This window comes from Gopherus flavomarginatus, chromosome 2 (assembly GCF_025201925.1).
Source record: "Gopherus flavomarginatus isolate rGopFla2 chromosome 2, rGopFla2.mat.asm, whole genome shotgun sequence".
NCBI lineage: Eukaryota > Metazoa > Chordata > Testudines > Testudinidae > Gopherus > Gopherus flavomarginatus.
In genome coordinates, this window is record NC_066618.1 from 90,953,158 (window position 1) to 90,971,787 (window position 18,630).

The 18,630-nt window shown below is 41.7% G+C and overlaps 1 protein-coding gene across 1 annotated transcript in view; it reads left to right on the forward strand.

Annotated features, from left to right (window-relative positions):
- FKBP9 (FKBP prolyl isomerase 9) overlaps positions 1 to 13,211 on the forward strand; it is a 39,374-nt gene extending 26,163 nt beyond the window's left edge. The window contains exons 8-10 of the mRNA XM_050938010.1: positions 1,525 to 1,670; positions 3,904 to 4,067; positions 12,377 to 13,211. Of these exons, the coding sequence (XP_050793967.1) occupies positions 1,525 to 1,670; positions 3,904 to 4,067; positions 12,377 to 12,559 (493 nt within the window). The 3' untranslated portion in view covers positions 12,560 to 13,211. The remainder of the gene's footprint in view (positions 1 to 1,524; positions 1,671 to 3,903; positions 4,068 to 12,376) is intronic.
- Positions 13,212 to 18,630: the final 5,419 nt, after the last annotated feature.

Below are 18,630 nucleotides of genomic sequence, written 5' to 3' on the forward strand. Positions count from 1 at the left end.
ATATAGGACGTACCACACATCCAGACTTACCCAGTAAAACCTCTTCCTTTGTATACATGTACACAGTGCATTGCATTTACTATATGCTGCATTGCATGTTTTGGGATTGCCTTGGTTGCTTTGTAGGAACCATTTCCCGTACAGCATGCTCTTCCACGCATTGTCCATGTACAACTTTCTCTTTGCATTCCAGACTTATCTTGTCCATTGTAAATGGCTCCTCGAGTGTTCTCCTCTTATCTTAGCTAGTACAGGCATTCTGTTTCCAGCCAGCTGATACATTTACCTCCCTAATCCTGTTTCCCAAGCAATGACACCTCACCCACCTCCAGTTACGCATGTCAAGCCAGGCCTACAAGGCTGTTGCAGGGCACTGTCATATCTGTTGCACATAGGTCTTCTAAGTGCTCGGGTAGTGCCCTAACCACAGGACCATCCGTCCTTTCCTTATAGAGGCTCTGTACTCAGTCACACAATTCAGCAAAAAATGACAAAGGGAAAGAGATGCTGCAAGGACACATGTTAGTAAAAAGTCCTAAGATTGCAAATGTGCCTTTTTAGAATTATAATGTATATTTAAGAGAGACAAGGCGGGTGAGGTAATATCTTTTATTGAACGTATTGAGGATGGATATGGGTCTCAGAGATGTGCATTGGAGAGAGACTAAAAGCTGCTATTCTGCCGCTTTTTGGTTGTGGAAAAGCTGGCATTGGTAAGTAAATGAAACCTAATAAACAACTGACGGTATAATTATTACCTCCTGAGTGACTGAAATATACGGAATCTCTCATCAATAGAAGTTGGTACAATAAAAGATATTACTTCACCCACCATGTCTTTCTAATATCCTATGACCTACACAGCTACAACAACATTGCAAAAAAAGTATATATAATTTACCACTTCATAAAAGTACATCTTAGAAATAAGACCCCAGTAGCAAGTCATAATTTATAACATGATAGGACTAAAATATTAGCAAGACCTCAATTGCTTTGGGGTTCAAATTAGTTACCTAATATACTAGACACACAGACTGGGATTATTAATGGAGCCGAAGGAAGATATGTGACCAAATCCCATTGAATTTCAATGGCAGTTTGATGCCTGATTCCCTGAAAACTCTTCTGAAAATCCCAGCCGGGTTTATTTAACCAAGGGGATTCCTCGTGTGCGTAAACTTACTCATGCGCTTAAGGCTTTGCAGAATCAGGCCAGTGGCTTACAAAGTGTTTTTTCCCAAAGATATTTGCAAGGCAAGAAGCCCTTTTTTGAATGACAAAGTATTTCAGAGTTTTGATTGGGAGGATTAAAATCCTTAATCAGGTTTAAATCAAGTGACCATGATATCTGAAGCTCCTATCACATACAATCTGTTACCTCAGCAATTACACCACTTGGCTACTTAGAAGCATATAGCATTAGAGGTAAACTGATTTTTGTCCACAAAGGGACTTTGATATAGAAACTGTACAGTTTGAGTGGTAACATGGAAGTAGTAAAAATTCTTTTTTATTTTTCAGGATTAGTCTTGGTAAAACGTATAATATAGTTCTGGGATCTGGACAGGTTGTTTTGGGGATGGACATGGGTCTTAGAGATATGTGCGTTGGAGAGAGACGAACAGTAGTTATTCCGCCCCATCTTGGTTATGGAGAAGCTGGTGTTGGTAAGTAAATGCAACCTAATAGACAACTGATGGTGTAACTTATTACCTACTGAGTGACTGAAGTATGTGGTGTTAGTCTCTTGTTTTTCATTTTTTCTGGGGCAGGAAGGTAGGAGTGGTTTGAAAAAATAAGGAAAAATACTATTTTTAAACATTTGGGGTTTTTTGCATTTTTAAAATTATCCAACAGTGTTACAGTGCTCTCTTTGGAGCTTTTCCATGCCAGTAATTTAACGAAGTGTTTGGTTGAAATAAACTTTCCACCTTTTAATATGTCTCTGAAAATGTGACCTTCTGGCCAGTGTGCTGATTACCATGGGACACGACTGAGTGCCAGTGCCTCCATGTGTCGTAATGGAATGCTGTCGGCAGTAGGGCTAGATTCACAAAGCATCTTAGACACTGAACTGTCACTTGAGTGAGGAACTCCCAGGTGAGTACCCTAACCACAGGGCCAAAAGTTACGAGGGAGCGCCTCCTCTTCCATTGTTTCTTGCAAGAAACCCCTTAAGCACCTGCTTCCAGGAGAGGGTTCACAACTGTGAATCCAAACCAGATTTAGGTGCCTTCCTGCAGTCCAGACTTAGACTCCTAACTCCCTGTGAAGGGCAGGGCTTGGGGCACACACTTTCCCTTTGCATTTCCCTTTGGTTAGCTCAGGCAATTCCTCACTCAGAGTGCTGCCTCTTGTGAACAGAGCACTGGAGCTGTGCTCCAGCTCTGCTCCAGCTCCAGGCAAAAACCTGCAGCTCCACTGCTCTGGAGCCGCTCCGCGCTCCAGCTCCGGGCTCCGCTCCAAAGCCCTGCATGTGAATCCATTTTTAGGTGCCCGTCTCTTCCCATTTGTTGTATAGGGAGCCTAGGTGCTGAACCCAGGCTTTGTGAATCCCAATCATTTTTCTTAGTGCTAAAAGTTAGGCATTATGATGGATGGTTTGATAATTTTGTACTTGGGCCTGCACTTACTTGTCTCTGTGAACAGTCTTATTGGAGTCGTCATAGCTATGCATGGGCTAGAGTTTATGTGCAGGAGGAACTTTGTGAGATTGAGTCTTTAATTTGGAATTATAGGGCACCAAGAATTAATTATAAAACATTGAAATTTCAGAGGACTATCAGTTCCTAGTACATGGAGTTATTATTGGCCTGTGCAATTAAAAGAACTTGGGGAATGGTGTCCTAATGATATCAAACTCACCACAGCTCACTCTGACTTCGTTGATTTGGATTTCTAAAGAACATAGACAGCTTCTGTTTGTATAAAGATTCAGCATCAGGCATCACACTGAGTTTAATATAGAATAAATATGAGAGACTAATTGAACACCTCTTTGATTTGTGTGTGAATCCAAGACAAATTATACATTTATTAAAATGATATAAAATTATTTAACACCATAATGTATTAAATTCTACAAAATTATGTGTCATTGGTATTTGACACTGAGATTACATTGGACGTATGGTCTGGAGTAAATGCTAGCATGATTCTGAATATATTAGTATTTTCTTACATTATCTGGTGTGACTCCTTTATTCATTTTCGAACAGAAGTTCCTTTTTGATGTTTCCTTTTTTAAAAAAAAACAGTATCATGCAAATTCAACCCCCTCAGTGAAGAGTCCCAGTGAAGGAAATATATCAGACAACAAAGACAATCTTGTATCTGTAGCTAGAGGATATATGCAGTTGCCATATATTGCCATATACCTTTTTTGTTTTTATTAATAAAAATGAAAGACACAGTTATTAAGGAAAGATTTAACTTTTATATTAAGTGTCTATCAAAATAACTGGATTGAAACTTGGGTAGGCCACCAATTCAGGAAAGCCTTTCTATTCAGGAAGCGCACCTAAGCAAATGAATGGAACTTAAGCTAGTGCTCAAATTAAACATGTTTATGTGTCTTTCCTGAGTCAGGGCCTTTAAGATTAAAAACTCACATTACATATGTCAATTATAGCAAATATCTAGTGCTGCATGTGTCTCAGATAATCAAATATTGTATGGTCTAGCCCCAGTTTGCTGTTTATATGTGGCCTGATCCAGTGCCCACTGAAGTCAATGAAGAGACTCCCATTGGTTTCATTGGGCTTGGATTGGACCCCTCGTGAAGCACTTGTAGTTGCACTTTAAGTAATAGACATGTTTTTTAATTGTGAAAAAACCCTAAATTGTCCTTTTGCCACATAACTGAACGTTAATACGTAACTGTGCTATTTGTTGTGACAGAAGGAGAAGTTCCTGGTAGCGCGGTATTAGTTTTTGACATCGAACTACTGGAACTAGTGTCTGGTTTACCTGATGGCTACATGTTTGTCTGGCATGGTGATGTCTCTCCAAATCTCTTTGAAGAAATTGACAAGGACAATAATGGAGAAGTTTTTCTGGAGGAGGTAAGTTGAGGGGTAAAACCACCTGCATAGATTTTTGTTCTTAGCTCCATCACCATGAAGCTCATGGATAAGTCAGGTTTTGTCTTTAAGTTTTTGGAGTTTTATCCAGCTCAGGCTCTGGTTATTACCAAGTTAACAGGAAGCTGCCATTTTAAATTAAATTTACGTTTTAAAAAAATACCCTACCAAGAACAATATGGGCTGTCAAAAGGCAGAAAGACAAGTGGTTAAAAGACTAAACTCCTTTCCCTTCTTTTCCTCCTCCTTCCTATTATCTTTCTCTCCCTCTCTCCTCTTTAATTTTCCTCTTATCTCCTGTAGCTGCCCTATTCTTACAGGGCTGAAAGGCTCTTGTCTACAGAGTAGATGTAATGTACATTCAGTTTCAGAACTGAATGGGAAGAGAGAAGCTTGGATGTGATTGTTGGTACCAGAGCTTGATCTATAAAGGGGTTGGGGGGGAAGATGTGAGAGTGTTAGATCAAAATGTTTGTAAATGTAAAAAATCACATTTCTGTCTGAAGTTTTGTGGCTGCTAGTGTTACAGTAATCTCAGGTGCTATTTCTAACTGAGATTAGAGGGAAAAATAATCTAGTCAGTCTGTATAATTTCTGCATTGGACAGCACTTTGTGCATAGTTTCCCTACCCCTGTTCGTGTCAGTATTTTAGATGTAACACGTAAGGGACATTTTTTTGTTTGTTTAAGGAAAATTTGCATAAAAAAGAGCATTCAGAGGGCTCAAATGCAGGTGTAGACCCTGAAACTATTTTTATTCATTATTTGAAGCTGAGTAGATTTGATGTTACTGTCTCTCTTTAAAAAGCTTTCAGCAGTGTGATAGTTCCATTCTCTTTGCTCTCTGTTGTAAGACTGTGATCCTAAGTAACCCTGTATTCACACCCTACATGCTATTGTAATAATCTTTCTACAATATATGCCTTTGGAGGTATCTTTTGAAAACTAATAACTCACTGAGCATTAATATTCTTGCATAATGTATGTTAAGAGTTATGGATATATGTTGGAATTAGGACTAAAGTGTGTTTGAGGCATGTCAGGGAAGTTGGTAGACTGGTCTGCCTTAGACGAATGTATATTTGATTATCCGAGCAGCCCGGTTTTCAAGAAAAGACGATGGTCCATTTTTACATATTAGGTAAACATAGCTATTAAGCTAACGTGTGTGTGTGTGTGTGTGTGTGTGTAGGGGGGGGGGAGAACATGGAGTTTCCTTCACCAGACTCCATGTCTCCTTCCTCGCAGCTTGAATAAACCCTACTTTGAGGAGTGATCCTCAGAAGAATCCATTTTAAAGGTTTATTGGCCTATAAAGACAGGGTGGCTGAACCATAAGTGATGATCAGTCAAATCAACTGCTTGTATATAATATACAGTACTATAAAACTGTATGGAGTGTGGTCTTTTCTGAAAGCTAATGGCACACTGGTGATTAATATCATTGTGAAACTGTATTAACACTATAGGAGGAAATATGGATAAATAATATGATGTGTTTTTAAAGTCTGTGGCCAAAACAGGGAGGAACAGGTTCCCTCCGAGACACGAGAGATGGCAATGCCCCTCTGCCATATACATTGGCCAAACAGGACAGTCTCTATGCAAAAGAATAAATGGACACAAATCTGACATCAGGAATCGCAACATTCAAAAACCAGTAGAACACTTCAACCTCTCTGGCCACTCAGTAACAGACTTGGATGGCAATTTTGCAACAGAAAAGCTTCACAAACAGACTCCAGTGAGAAACTGCTGAACTTGAATTAATATGCAAATTCGACACCATCGATTTAGGCTTGAATAGAGACTGGGAATGGCTGAGCCATTACACACATTGAATCTATTTTCCGATGTTAAGTACCCTCACACCTTCTTGTCAAACTCTGTCTGTAATGGGCTATCTTGATTATCACTACAAAAGTGTTTTTTCCTCTTAATTAATTAGCCTCTTAGAGTTGGTAGGATAACTCCCACCTTTTCATGTTCTCTGTATGTGTATATATATCTCCTTACTATATGTGCCATTCTATGCATCTGATGAAGTGGGCTGTGGCCCACGAAAGCTTATGCTCAAATAAATGTGTTAGTCTCTAAGGTGCCACAAGTACTCCAGCTATTTACCTGTCTTCTATGCAAATTCAGCATGGTGAATCAAAACAGTGGAAGCCCCACTTACGCACAGGGTGATGAGGAGCCCATAGGAAGGGAAAAATAGCATGAGGTCATCCTCTTAAAACGAGATCATTTAATTTTGGAAGATGTAAGCAAAGACAGAAGCCATTTTTGGCATTCATCACTAGAGAGACACTAAAGGGAACAGAGCTCTTGCAAGCTGAGAACGATGGTCTTTCAACCAAGGAGGGGCTGGGGTTTGAAATCTCTGGAAACTGAATATAGGTGAGAAACCATCTTGAAAAATCTTGTACCTTGCTAGATTAAGGTTTAGACTTTTAGATGCATGTTTTCACTTTTATTTGCTTGTAGCCCTTTCTAACTGTATTACTTTTACTTGGCATCACTTAACCTATGTCCTATTTGTTATTAAATCTGTTTTATTTTTACTATAAGCTAAGTGCTGTGCTTAAATATAAGTGTGTTTAGCCCAGTAGATTAATAAGCTGTGATATGCTTTTGTGTCTTCAGAAGAACAAATGAAGATATTCTTTTTTGCTGAATTGTCCAGAAGAGGGCTGGGGGTATGTTGGGGTCACCTTGCTGGTGGTAACCAAGGCTGGTGGAATCCAGATGAGACTGTACAGCTGTAGACAGGCTGTTGGGGGTCAGAGTTGCTGAACAGCACACGGCCACTCAGGGTGTGACCTGCATGCTTGTAGGCTGGCAGTAAGCACCCCAGGCTGGGAGCTACAGCAGCAAAGCATTTAAAGCACCCAGGGTTAAAGGGCAAATAGAGACACAACCCTTTACTGATCTGGATTGCATCCCAGATCCCATGACAGAGACTTCCAACAGTTGCATGAGAAAAAACTTTGCTTTAGTGGCCTGATCCAATGGAAAAGTCTCCTCTGAATCAGGGCCTAGTTTAGGGGAGTGTGTGGTGGCATCTCTCTTGTTGTCAGAAAGCTTGAAAGTTCTCTGTTATATTTTTGCCTAGTCATAGAACCATTTGTCAGGAGAACTGGCAGCTAAGTCAGGGTGTGCAGTTTCTGTGAGACATGATAAAATAGACTGAGGGTCTAAGTACATACCCCTTCCAGTCACCCCTCATTTACTCTTTCCACCTTTCAAAGCAGTTACAATACCAGTGATACTCTCCTCTTCCTTTCTCCGTTAGCTGACAGAATTACTTGCAAATAGTTCTTAAACAGTGTAGTAGTTTTTTTTTTTTTTTTTAAAAAAGCTCACCGTTCTTAGTTAAAATTTGTGGAGGGTTAGCTGTTTTCAGAAACTTTTTTTTTTAAATTTTTGTTATAGTCATTTCAGCTTTTGAGTGATCTTAATTGTGGCAGAATAGACATGGATGCTCCGGTTCTCAATCCCTTAAACTGACAATATGGCTACTGGGATTCTAGGGCAGGATGTCTTATACTTATCTGAAGGCAGCCTGTTTAAGTCTTGAAAGCCTGCTACTAGAAAAAGTTAGCATCCTATGGAATTGGTTTAAAAGATTTGCTCAAGGTAGAGGCCTTTTGTCTGGTTCTGGTTATCTAAGATTCCCTTTTGTCTCTTGTATTGTCAAAGCTACCCCTGGCAACTGCAAAATTTTACTTAAAGGTTAGGAGGGCCTCAGAGTTGTAGGCCCTGATAGCCAGCCAACTTTCTACCAGAGTCTGCAAAGAAAAGGTGGTTCTGAGGCCTCCAAAATTGTGATATTGTACTGGACTTTCATCTTGATCAGTCTGTTACTGCCTGTTTGTGGTGTGTGGATTTTTTTTTTCTTCCCTCACTTAATCCCTCCAGGGGACGTGAGGTTACAGAATATGGATGTCAAAAGAACAAATGGTGACTATTTAGGCAAGCTGAAGCCTTTTAAGAATCAGACTTCTTGGAGCCTTTAGACAAAAATCTAAGGGTCACCTACTTCGCTCAAATGCCTGCACTGGAATATTAGATTGTGTTAGAACACATGCAAATTTACATGTTAAACAAGATTTCATCCCAGGGTTAACAATAACTAAGGCTGTGATTTAGTCACGGAATCTGTGACTTCCAAAGACCTCTGACTTCAGCCAGTCCTGGCTGGCAGGGTGGACCACTGGAGCTCCCTGTTGCCGCTGCCAGCAGGGGGAACCGCCACCCCAGCTGGCAGGGCGGACCCTGAGAGCTCCCTGCAGCTCCCAGCCAGCCAGGGGGACCCCGAAGCTCCTGGCAGCTGCTGGTGGCAGGGGGAATCCCTGCAGCTCAGAGCTGCTAGCAGTGGGGGACCTTGGAGCTCCCAGCTGCATGCAGCTACTCAGGCTCCCCATTTTGTCACAGATGTTTTTAGTAAAAGTCCAGGACAGGTCATGGACTTCTATGAATTTTTCATTGTTGCCGGTGACCTGTCCGTGACTTTTACGAAAAATATCCATGACAAAATCTTAATCTTAACCTTAATAACCAGTCGATATGCTAAATATGACAGTCTTCACCTGTACTGAAGCTCAACGTTTTGTTAGTTTATGGTTCTCAAACTTTAGCAACCCAAGGACCCACATTTTGATGTAATTTTTTTTCCACTGACTACAAGTGCCCCACTCAGCCCTTTTATAGCTCTAGGTATATGGGTTTTTTTGTTGGTTTGTTTTTAAAAGTCATAGGAGGAGTAGTTAAAAATAAATGGATTAGTACTTTGCTTGAGGAAAGTTTATTGAAATGTTACTTTTGCACTTGCTTCCATGTCAGCTTTTACACTTGGAATTCCCTATACTTGTGTGCGCGCGCACACACAGACACACACACACATTTTCTCTCTCTCTCTCTCTCTCTCTCTCTTCTTATGCAAGGTTTTCCTTCAATAACCCAACTTCAATCTGTATTGTGGGTGAAATCCTGGCTTCACTGAAGTAAAAACTCCACCAGAGAGGTCCTTTGGGGCCATCTGCCTGTCCCAAGTCAGGATAAAGGAGGAGGGTTGGGTGTGGGGCTAGCAACTCCACCTCGTAAAAAATCAACCTGCTACAGAAACGCCAACAAGAGACAACAGAGACTTTTACCCTGGAAAAAGAACGGTCTTCAACTCGAAGATGCATGACGCTGGGTGGTAAAAGCCATGAGGAAGCCACTAAGCCGATTACCCTTCTTGCAACCAGGAGGATTAGCATAGGCACATGGAATGTGAGGACCATGTACGAGTCAGGAAAGACGGCGTAGGTTGCAGCAGAGATGAGGAGCAACAACCTGACCCTATTAGGCATTAGCGAGACAAGATGGACGCAAGCGGGACAGACGACTGTTGACAGGAGAGCTGTTGCTGTATTCAGGACATGAAGAGAGCGACGCACCCCACACAGAGGGAGTAGGCTTCATGTTGTCCAAGCAGGCACAGAGAGCACTGATTGGTTGGGAGGCACATGGTCCCAGGATCATCACAGCATCCTTCAGAACTAAAATGAAGAGGATTAAGATGAATGTTGTTCAGTGCTACGCTCCAACTAATGACAGCAAAGAGGAGGACAAAGATTATTTTTACAACAGACTCCAGAAAATATTAGAGATTCTCCCAGACAAAGACATCATCATCCTTATGGGAGATTTTAATGCCAAAATTGGACCTGACAACACAGGATATGAACAAGTCATGGGGACCCACGCTCTGGGAGAGATGAGTGAGAATGGAGAGAGATTTGTGGATCTGTGTGCACTTAACAACCTGGTCATCTTTCCTCACAAGCGGATCCACAAGAGTACCTGGGTATCACCAGCAGGCATGACAGAAAATCAGATCGATCATGTCTGCATTAGCAAGAAGTTCAGAAGATCCTTGCAGGACGTTAGCTAGAAGAGGAGCAGACGCGGCGTCCGACCATCACTTAGTGGTGGCCAGATTGAAGCTGAAGCTGAAAAAACTGGATAGACGCGTCAGACAGAAGAGTGAAGTACAACGTCAGCCTTCTGAAGGACCATAAGACCAAGGAAGATTTTGGAATGACGCTGAAGAATAAGTTTTCAGTATTACAGGATTGGTCTGAGGAAGAGGAAGACAGTGTACTAAACGGATGGCAGAAAGTGAGAGAGACGCTTAGGTCAGTATGCCAGGAAGTGCTTGGAATTAAGAAACACCAGCAGAAAGAGTGGATCACAGCAGAGACCTTGATCAAGATAGAAGACAGAAAGAAGAAGGCAGCAGTCAATAACAGCAGACTAGAGCAGCAAAGGCCAAAGCTCAGAAAGAGTATGCTGAAGCCCATAGAGCAGTGAAGAGGAATATCAGGAAGGACAAGAGAGAGTATGTGGATGAACTGGCAGCAGAAGCGGAGCAGGCAGCATACAGTGGTAATACGAAACAGCTGTATGATACTACCAAGCGACTGTCTGGAAAGTTCAGCAAGCCAGAATGTCCCGTTAAAGACAAGCAGGGAAAGTCTATAACAGGAATAGAACAACAGATGAACAGATGGGCGGAGCACTTTGAAGAGCTCCTGAACAGACCAGCACCACCAAATCCACCAGATATCAACCTAGCCAACGAGGACCTCCCAATTAATTGCGATAAACCAACCAGAGATGAGATCAGAAAAGCCATCACCATGATGAAGAATAGGAAGGCGGCTGGACCTGATGACATCCCAGCAGAGGCCCTGAAAGCAGCCCTGGATACTTCAGTGGAAATGCTGTACCCCCTCTTTGAGAAGATATGGGAAGAAGTGATTCCGGTAGACTGGAAAGAAGGATATCTCATCAAAATCCCCAAGAAAGGAGATCTTAGCAACTGTGCCAATTATAGAGGAATCACACTCCTGTCGGTGCCAGGGAAGGTCCTCAACCGAGTCCTCTTAGAGAGAATGAAGGATGCTGTCGATCCACAGCTACGAGATGAACAGGCAGGTTTCCGGCAGAATAGATCATGCACTATGGCATCCCAGCAAAGGTGGTCAGCCTGATCAAGAACTCATATGATGGTATACACTGTAGAGTGATCCATGGAGGGCAGCTTACTAACAGCTTCCAGGTGCAAACTGGAGTCAGGCAAGGATGCTTGTTGTCTCCACTTCTCTTTCTCCTTGTCATCGATTGGATTATGAAGACATCCACGTACGAGCGTAGGAATGGAATCCAGTGGACGTTGTGGACCCAGCTTGATGACCTGGACTTTGCTGATGACCTTGCGCTCCTTTCGCACAGTAAACAGCAGATGCAAGAGAAGACCAACGTAGTGGCAGCCACGTCATCACAGGTTGGCCTCAACATTCACAAGGACAAGACCAAGATCCTTAGAATTAACTCCATCAGCAATGACCCACTCACACTGAATGGAAGCCCCCTGGAAGAAGTGCAGTCCTTCACCTACCTAGGTAGCATCATCGACCAGCAGGGTGGCACAGACGCAGACATAAAAGTAAGGATTGGTAAGGCAAGAGCAGCCTTCTTACAGCTCAGAACATCTGGAGCTCCAGAGAGCTGTCTTTGGCAATAAAAATTCGACTGTTCAACTCCAATGTGAAATCAGTCCTACTGTATGGAGCTGAAACCTGGAGGACAACCAAAACAACCATCAGGAAGATCCAGACCTTCATTAATAGCAGCCTCAGAAGGATTCTCCAGATCTGCTGGCCAGACACCATCAGTAACATCCACCTCTTGGAGAGGACCTGTCAACTCCCAGCAGAGGAAGAAATCGGAAGGAGAAGGTGGGGTTGGATAGGACAGACGCTACGTAAGCAGCCAACTAACATCACCAGACAGGCACTGCTGTGGAACCCCCAAGGCAAGTGGAAAAGAGGCTGTCCAAGAAACACCTGGCGGCGTGACCTTCAGGCTGATAGCAAAAAAATGGGCTATACCTGGAACCAGCTAGAGCGAATGGCCCAGGATAGAGGACTCTGGAGATCTGTGGTTGGTTGGAGGCCCATACCCCGATTGGGGTGATGGGCGTGAGTGAGTGAGTGAAGTAAACAACCAAACTTCTGTTGACTTCAATGTACTAAGATTTTACCTCATGTCTGATCTGTCCAATTTTAGATTGTAAGATCTAGGGGTAAAAACATATATGTTCTCCCACCCCTCCAGTGGTTAGGACCCTGGTAGTTAGTATTGAGCAGTAAGGAACTAATAGTTGGTCTTTCTAAAATAACCATTTAGTCTGTGATTTTAATTATTCTATTGTGAACTGTTTTTTTTTTTCTCTCTAGTTTTCAGAATACATTCAAGCTCAGGTTGATTCCGGCAAAGGAAAATTAGCTCCTGGCTTTGACTCTGCAAAGATTGTTAAAAATATGTTCACAAATCAGGACCGAAATGGAGATGGCAAGATTACAGCTGAAGAATTCAAACTGAAAGACCAAGAGACCACAGAGGGACATGATGAACTGTAAAACAAAACAAAAAAAGAACAGTGTGTCAGTGTGACACAGTACTGTCACTATGTGTGTACTGGAAGTTTAAAGTACTGTATGTGTGTGTTTGAAGGGATGGTATTTGGGAAAGGTGTTTGCACACATGAAGAGTTGTATATATGGTGGTGTATGTGGAGTGGGTTATTACACAAGAGAAGGTTTTCAGCTAGAATGAGTAGTTAATTACCAAAAAAAAAACCCATTAAGGGCCTCAGTGTGGGATTTATAAAGTGATTGAGTGTACTGACAAACATGGTTGTGTGAACAATATGATTAATTTTTATGCTTAGAATCACGATTTTATTATTGAATGATGTACTTCACTTGGTTGGATGAAAAGCAGAAAATATACAATTGTTTTAGTTCTTTTAAAAAGCCTTTTTGTATTTAATTATTCTACAGGTATGTAAATAAACAGAAAAACGTGTCCCACTAGCATACTTGCAAAATAACAAAATTGCTGCATTAACAGATTAGAGAGTGGCTGGTAGTATCCATTTTAGAAAGCATGTATTCTTTTCAATAACTGAACAAGCCTTTTTAAGAATCACCAGTAGGAGCTATGATTTGCAGATTACAAACAAATACATTATTAAACATACCTGTGAATAAAATGAATCTTTTAAGTTGTGCCCACGTATGTAATGATGGGTTTTATTTAACTGAACACTTCACTTTCAGAGAACTGTTAAGGCACTGTCAAGATATGAATACTAAATTTTGTATCCTGTCTACTGTATATTAATGCAGGTCCAGTCACCCAGTTGATCTGTAAATGTAGCAAGTTTTTTTTAATTGAACAGATCAAATAAATAAAATTAGATTAAATATTCTGTTTTCTGGAAAATGTACATGAACTTCCCTTGACACACACACAGCATAGAAATACTTCCCTAGTCATAGAATACAAAGGGAGGTGTATGTTTCCATTCTATGCTTTGAATTGAGACACATGCTTTCTTTAATCTGTACATGAATGGTGCTAGTTTTACCCTTTCTGGCACACTCATTTGAAAAACTGCTATTTTTAATTAAATATTTGTATTTTTTTCCCATTACAGAAAATGCCATGAACTTGTTGGGTTTGATACATGCTTGATAATTCTTTTGTTATTGTTTTTTTTTTTTCCCGCTGAGGGGTGGAGGGCTTAATATCGCTTGATCAGAACAAGTACCTTATACACACACCATATGGAAGATTGCTATCCTGAATCTATGTACAGTTTCATTATTGGAACTAAAACCCTTATGAGAACACCTCTTTGGGCTGAGAGTAGTTAAGTAAAATAATTCAAACTGATTAGCTATAACATTTGTTTTGTACTTCAGACTTTCCAAAAGCCTTTATTAATATGGAGTTTCTTAAAGCAATCATACCATCTTACCATTAGCAGTGGCTGTTCAAAATGTGCTGTGAAGTTTGCTTGTACTGAAAAATAAACGCAGTTCCTCTAACTTACATTAATAGGGGTGGGGTTTATATATAAATGTCCCCATGCCCAGTGAAAGCCAGACTACCTTTGTCTGTCTGAGGTTTTGCCTTTTAGTGCTAGGACCCTAGTTAAAATGCTGCTTCAAGGAAATCCTGACTACTTAGATATGGACTAATTTTAGCCCTTTAATGCCTGGTAGAAGATCCTAGATATTAAGTTGGAATGTCATACAAATGGCCCTTCAGAATCATTAGCATCTCACCAAAGCAGTGTTTTTATGGCGGCTTTAGTTCCTGATGTTGCATAGAGTTTCCGCCTCTGTTCTCTTTCAGAATACAAAGATAGCTGACTAGTAACTGTAGTTCTGGTTTTGTATGTTTCACAAAAGGTGCCTTTGGTACACAGGAGCTACAGAGCAACTTTCAAGGAATCAGGGCCCATTGGGCATCCCTTTTTGTGGCACTGAAAATTGAGACAATTTTGCACACCCAAACAACTCATCCAGTCGCACAGTGCTAGAACCCTGAGGAAGAGGGGAAGGCAGGGGGCTAGTCTGAATGTACAATGAGCACAGCTTAAGAAATTGGTGAGTAACCTTTAAGAATCATTCTACACATTTCCTCTGCAGTTGGTCTTGAAAATTCCAGTTAAATGAGAATGGTAAAACTGCTCTGCAAATCTAGATGCCAAGTAGGGAGCAGGACCAGATGAGTTTGTACAGATATCCAGATTTTTGTAACCGTTCCATCAAAAAGACAAGTTGTCACTTTAAGCATAGTAAATGGAGATCTGAGCCCCTCACCTAATAAGAAGCAATCTTGTGTTGTATTCATAGCAAGCCCCATGGCAATGTCTCACTGAATTTAACTCACTCTTCCTTTCTGACTTATTTAACCCTACTGTGTATCCTCAGTAGCATGCAAACATTTGAGTAGCCTGCCACACCTGTTTGGGAGCAAACTTTTGATAGATGTCTCAGGTATCTGAGCCTGGATGTGTTTAGAGAACTGAAAAGGTGAGTAGAAGTAAAACTTAAGTAAACTCACTTACAGTATAACCACTCTTATTTAGTGTCCTCAATTAGGTGTTCATGCCACTTTCTAATTCTGGCTGAATCAGCAGCTGCATTCTAAATGTACCTCCGAAGGGGGAGAAAAGGGGAAATACTGGTTTTGCATGAAAATTTAGTTTAGGAATTTGGAGCATGAATAAACTCTTCCCCTGAAACTTGAATAAATAAACCATGCAGCTATCTTAAGTTATAAGAACTAAACTAATTTTTAAAATATTGCTGTTTAAATTATAGGCACAGTTGTTTTTTTTTTAAATGAAGCGTTTCAGCACCTGACAGGGCTCTGGAGATAAGTAGTCTGTGGACAGTTGGCTGGTCATACAATGCTGGTTCTTGTTTCTAGCCAACAGAATAACTTGGAAAAGGAAAATGGAAGTAGATAGTAATTTTTTCCCCCCCAAAAAGCAAAAAATACATGTAGGTGAGATTTGTTGGTGCCATAGCGATGTTAAGAAATTACTCCTGAGGGGAAGTCTGCACCATGCATATGTGCAGAATTCATGTCCCCAGCAGATTTTTTTTTTTTTTTTTCCTCAGCAGAAAATACTTTCTGCTGGAGAAATGATACAGTTATGCCTTTCACCCACCAGGGACTGCTGTGCTGCCAGAACAGCAGGCAGCCACCTCTGGTCAGGAGCAGCTAGCTGGGGAGAGGAAGGCTGCGTTCCTCACAGTGCCTGCACATGGCTCCAGGGGAGGCAGCAAGGGATATGGAGGGAATTGGACAGCATGGGGCACGTAGGGCTGTTGGGGGGGGACACACTGGGATGGGGGCCAAATGGGAGTGCGGGTACAGGGCCGCAGGGAGAAGAGGGGGTAGCTGAGTGAGGATGCAGGGCCAAATGGAGATGGAGATGACTGGGGGGGGGTGCAGATACATATAGGGACAGGAGCAGATGTGCCTGAGAGGCTGGGGTCAGCCAGAGTCTCCATGGGAGAGGCTCCCCAACAATCTTCCCCTGCCCCACCCCCCCCCCCCCCCAAAAAAAATCCTGTTCCATTTTTCTCCTACTCATACCCAACAACTCTTCAGGTTCACATGCAGGCTTCTCCCCAGCAATTACTTCCCTCTTCCTCAGCTCCTCTGTTACCCCTGACTCCTCCAAGCCTTTTCATTGCTTCTGAGGGGGAAGTATGTGTCTGTATTGTAGTTTAAATGAATTATTGAAGTACTGTACTAATATGCCTAGTAAGGAATCTATTTGCCAAAAACCATTTTCTGAATCTTTTGTTTTCTGTATCATTACAGACACATTTGCTGACAGGTATTTTGAAATAAATTACCAAAATAATTGAAGCAGGTGCGATTATATTGTTATTTTGACAAATAAAATATGCAGTATTTTGCAGAATTTGAAAATAGTGTGCAGAATTTTTAGTTTTTGCTGTAGAATTCTCCCAAGAGTAAGTGATCATAGAAGGAAAGTGTCAATTTATTATTAACATGCAGCCCTCCTTATGGAAATATTTTTGAATCCCTCATTTAGCATGTACTCAAGGAAAGAATGGTTACTTACCTTACAGTAAGTGTGTTTTATTGCAAGGGTGCAGAACATCCAACAATTTGTGGTTTCTTGTACCTCTCCCAAAAGTAGGTCAAGCTTCTGCCATGCATTTTAACATCTTGGAGCCCCTTAAATAAATAAGTAGACTGGAGAAGATGGTGAGGGGTTCACTGCCTCAGCCGGGGATGAGGAAATTGCAGGTGAGATGAGTTGTTCTCCCTTGCCTGTCTGATCTTTGTCTCTAGTATCTGAGGCTGCTTTAGTTGACCTGCTTGGGAAGATCTGTATTGCCTCTTGGGAGAAGGGGAGTTAGTCCTGGCAGAGGGCCAGTAGCTGCTGGCTTGCAGATATGGTATTGCATATCTTAACCAGCAGCGTTAAAGGGTGATAAGCATGTGGATATAGATTGGTGAGACACAATGGAGGACACGAGGTGGCCTGTTCTCAAAAAATCCTTGCCATCTCCTTTTGAGAGCAGTTCGTGTTTCTCAGTGTGATCCCAATGGAGGGGAGATGAGTCCATACTGCACATCAACAAGGAGGATGAAAAAGAGTACACCTCCTCCAATGGTGGGGCTACTCTTTCCACGTGCTGGGATGCTCTAATGTCCACTCTAGTAGGGAAATGAGTCAGTACTGAGGTCTCTGTACTACTGGGCCCATAGAAATCGCTCCACACTGTATGTGCGCTGTGCCAATAGGGACTGTGCTAGTGAACAAGATATTCAAAAGAAAGGGTGGTCCACAAGTTTAGTGGGTACCAGAGACGCATGTTTAACAGTCACCAAAAGGATCTAAGTCTGGCCATTGGCTACCCTTTGCCTGTTGAGTCAGAGCCAGGGTGACTCTTGTGTTTGGATTTCATAGGCATGACAAGGGTAACCAACATCTGAACCTGACTCTGGAGCTGTGCTCCTTTGTACACCTCTCAGGGGTCATCAATGCCAGAATTGAAGTGAACATCTAGGATCTCTTGGTTGACAGAATGGGTGTGCGTGGGGTAGATTTTTGAGTCACTGGGGCGCACTGGAAAGAGTGATGTGATAACTGAGGCCTACCTACATCCTTTTGCTGTCTGAAGGCTTGTAAGAGAAAGTTTTAGGCAAGCTGCTCTAGCTTTTTGTTTGATTAGAGAGAGCATATTGAACATTGCTCAGGAATATCAGTGCCCAGCTGTCAGCAGGCACTGAAGTGTTACACAAGGAGCAGGTTTTTAACCCTGGAGGTTTTGCTTCTATCCTACCACTGGATCCCTTGTCCTTGTCTAGCCTCTAAGCAAAATATCTGATTGTTATTTGACACAAACGAATTTAAAGACTGCAACTCACTCCTGAACTAATTAACATTACTAACACTAACAGTCCTTAGAGATGCAGCAGTGGTAAGAGAACAGAGCCTGCTTTAGATCTGCTTTACTCCTGGGTGCAGACAGATGCAAGGACACCTCAGGAGTGGCCTCACTGACACTGCTGGCCAAAACAATCCAATCCTATGTGCATGGGGCACATGCACATGAAAAGTGGAATCTGTATGGTCACTCACTTCAAGAACCACCTTCACTTTGTGGGTGGGGAAAAACAGTGACTGCCAGCTCACTTATTGTTGGAGTTGAATATATGCAGCAACTGAAGTGTTACAGTTACTAGGCTTACATAGCAGCCAGTTTGACAATAGGTGAACAGCATGGTTAATCCTGTGAAAGGAGGATTTACATAATGAACTGTAATGGCACCACTAATTAAACTAAAACTTAGATTCACAAGAGATGATTAATAGGATAAAAGAAGGTATAGATGTACACTATTTGTCACTGTAGATGTATTTAGAATCACTGTTATAATATGGGATGTTGTTTACTATGTATAGAGCAGTATAAAGAATGAAGCCCTGAAAATGGGTTGATGTGCTAGTTTATAAAATTATCCTCACAGTACTGAGAAGTTTTCTTTGACTCAAGTGTAGTACTGATTACACCAGAAAAGCAAGCTACCTGTGTAATTCTCCCACTGCACAGCTGAAGGGTAAATAAATGTTAAAAGG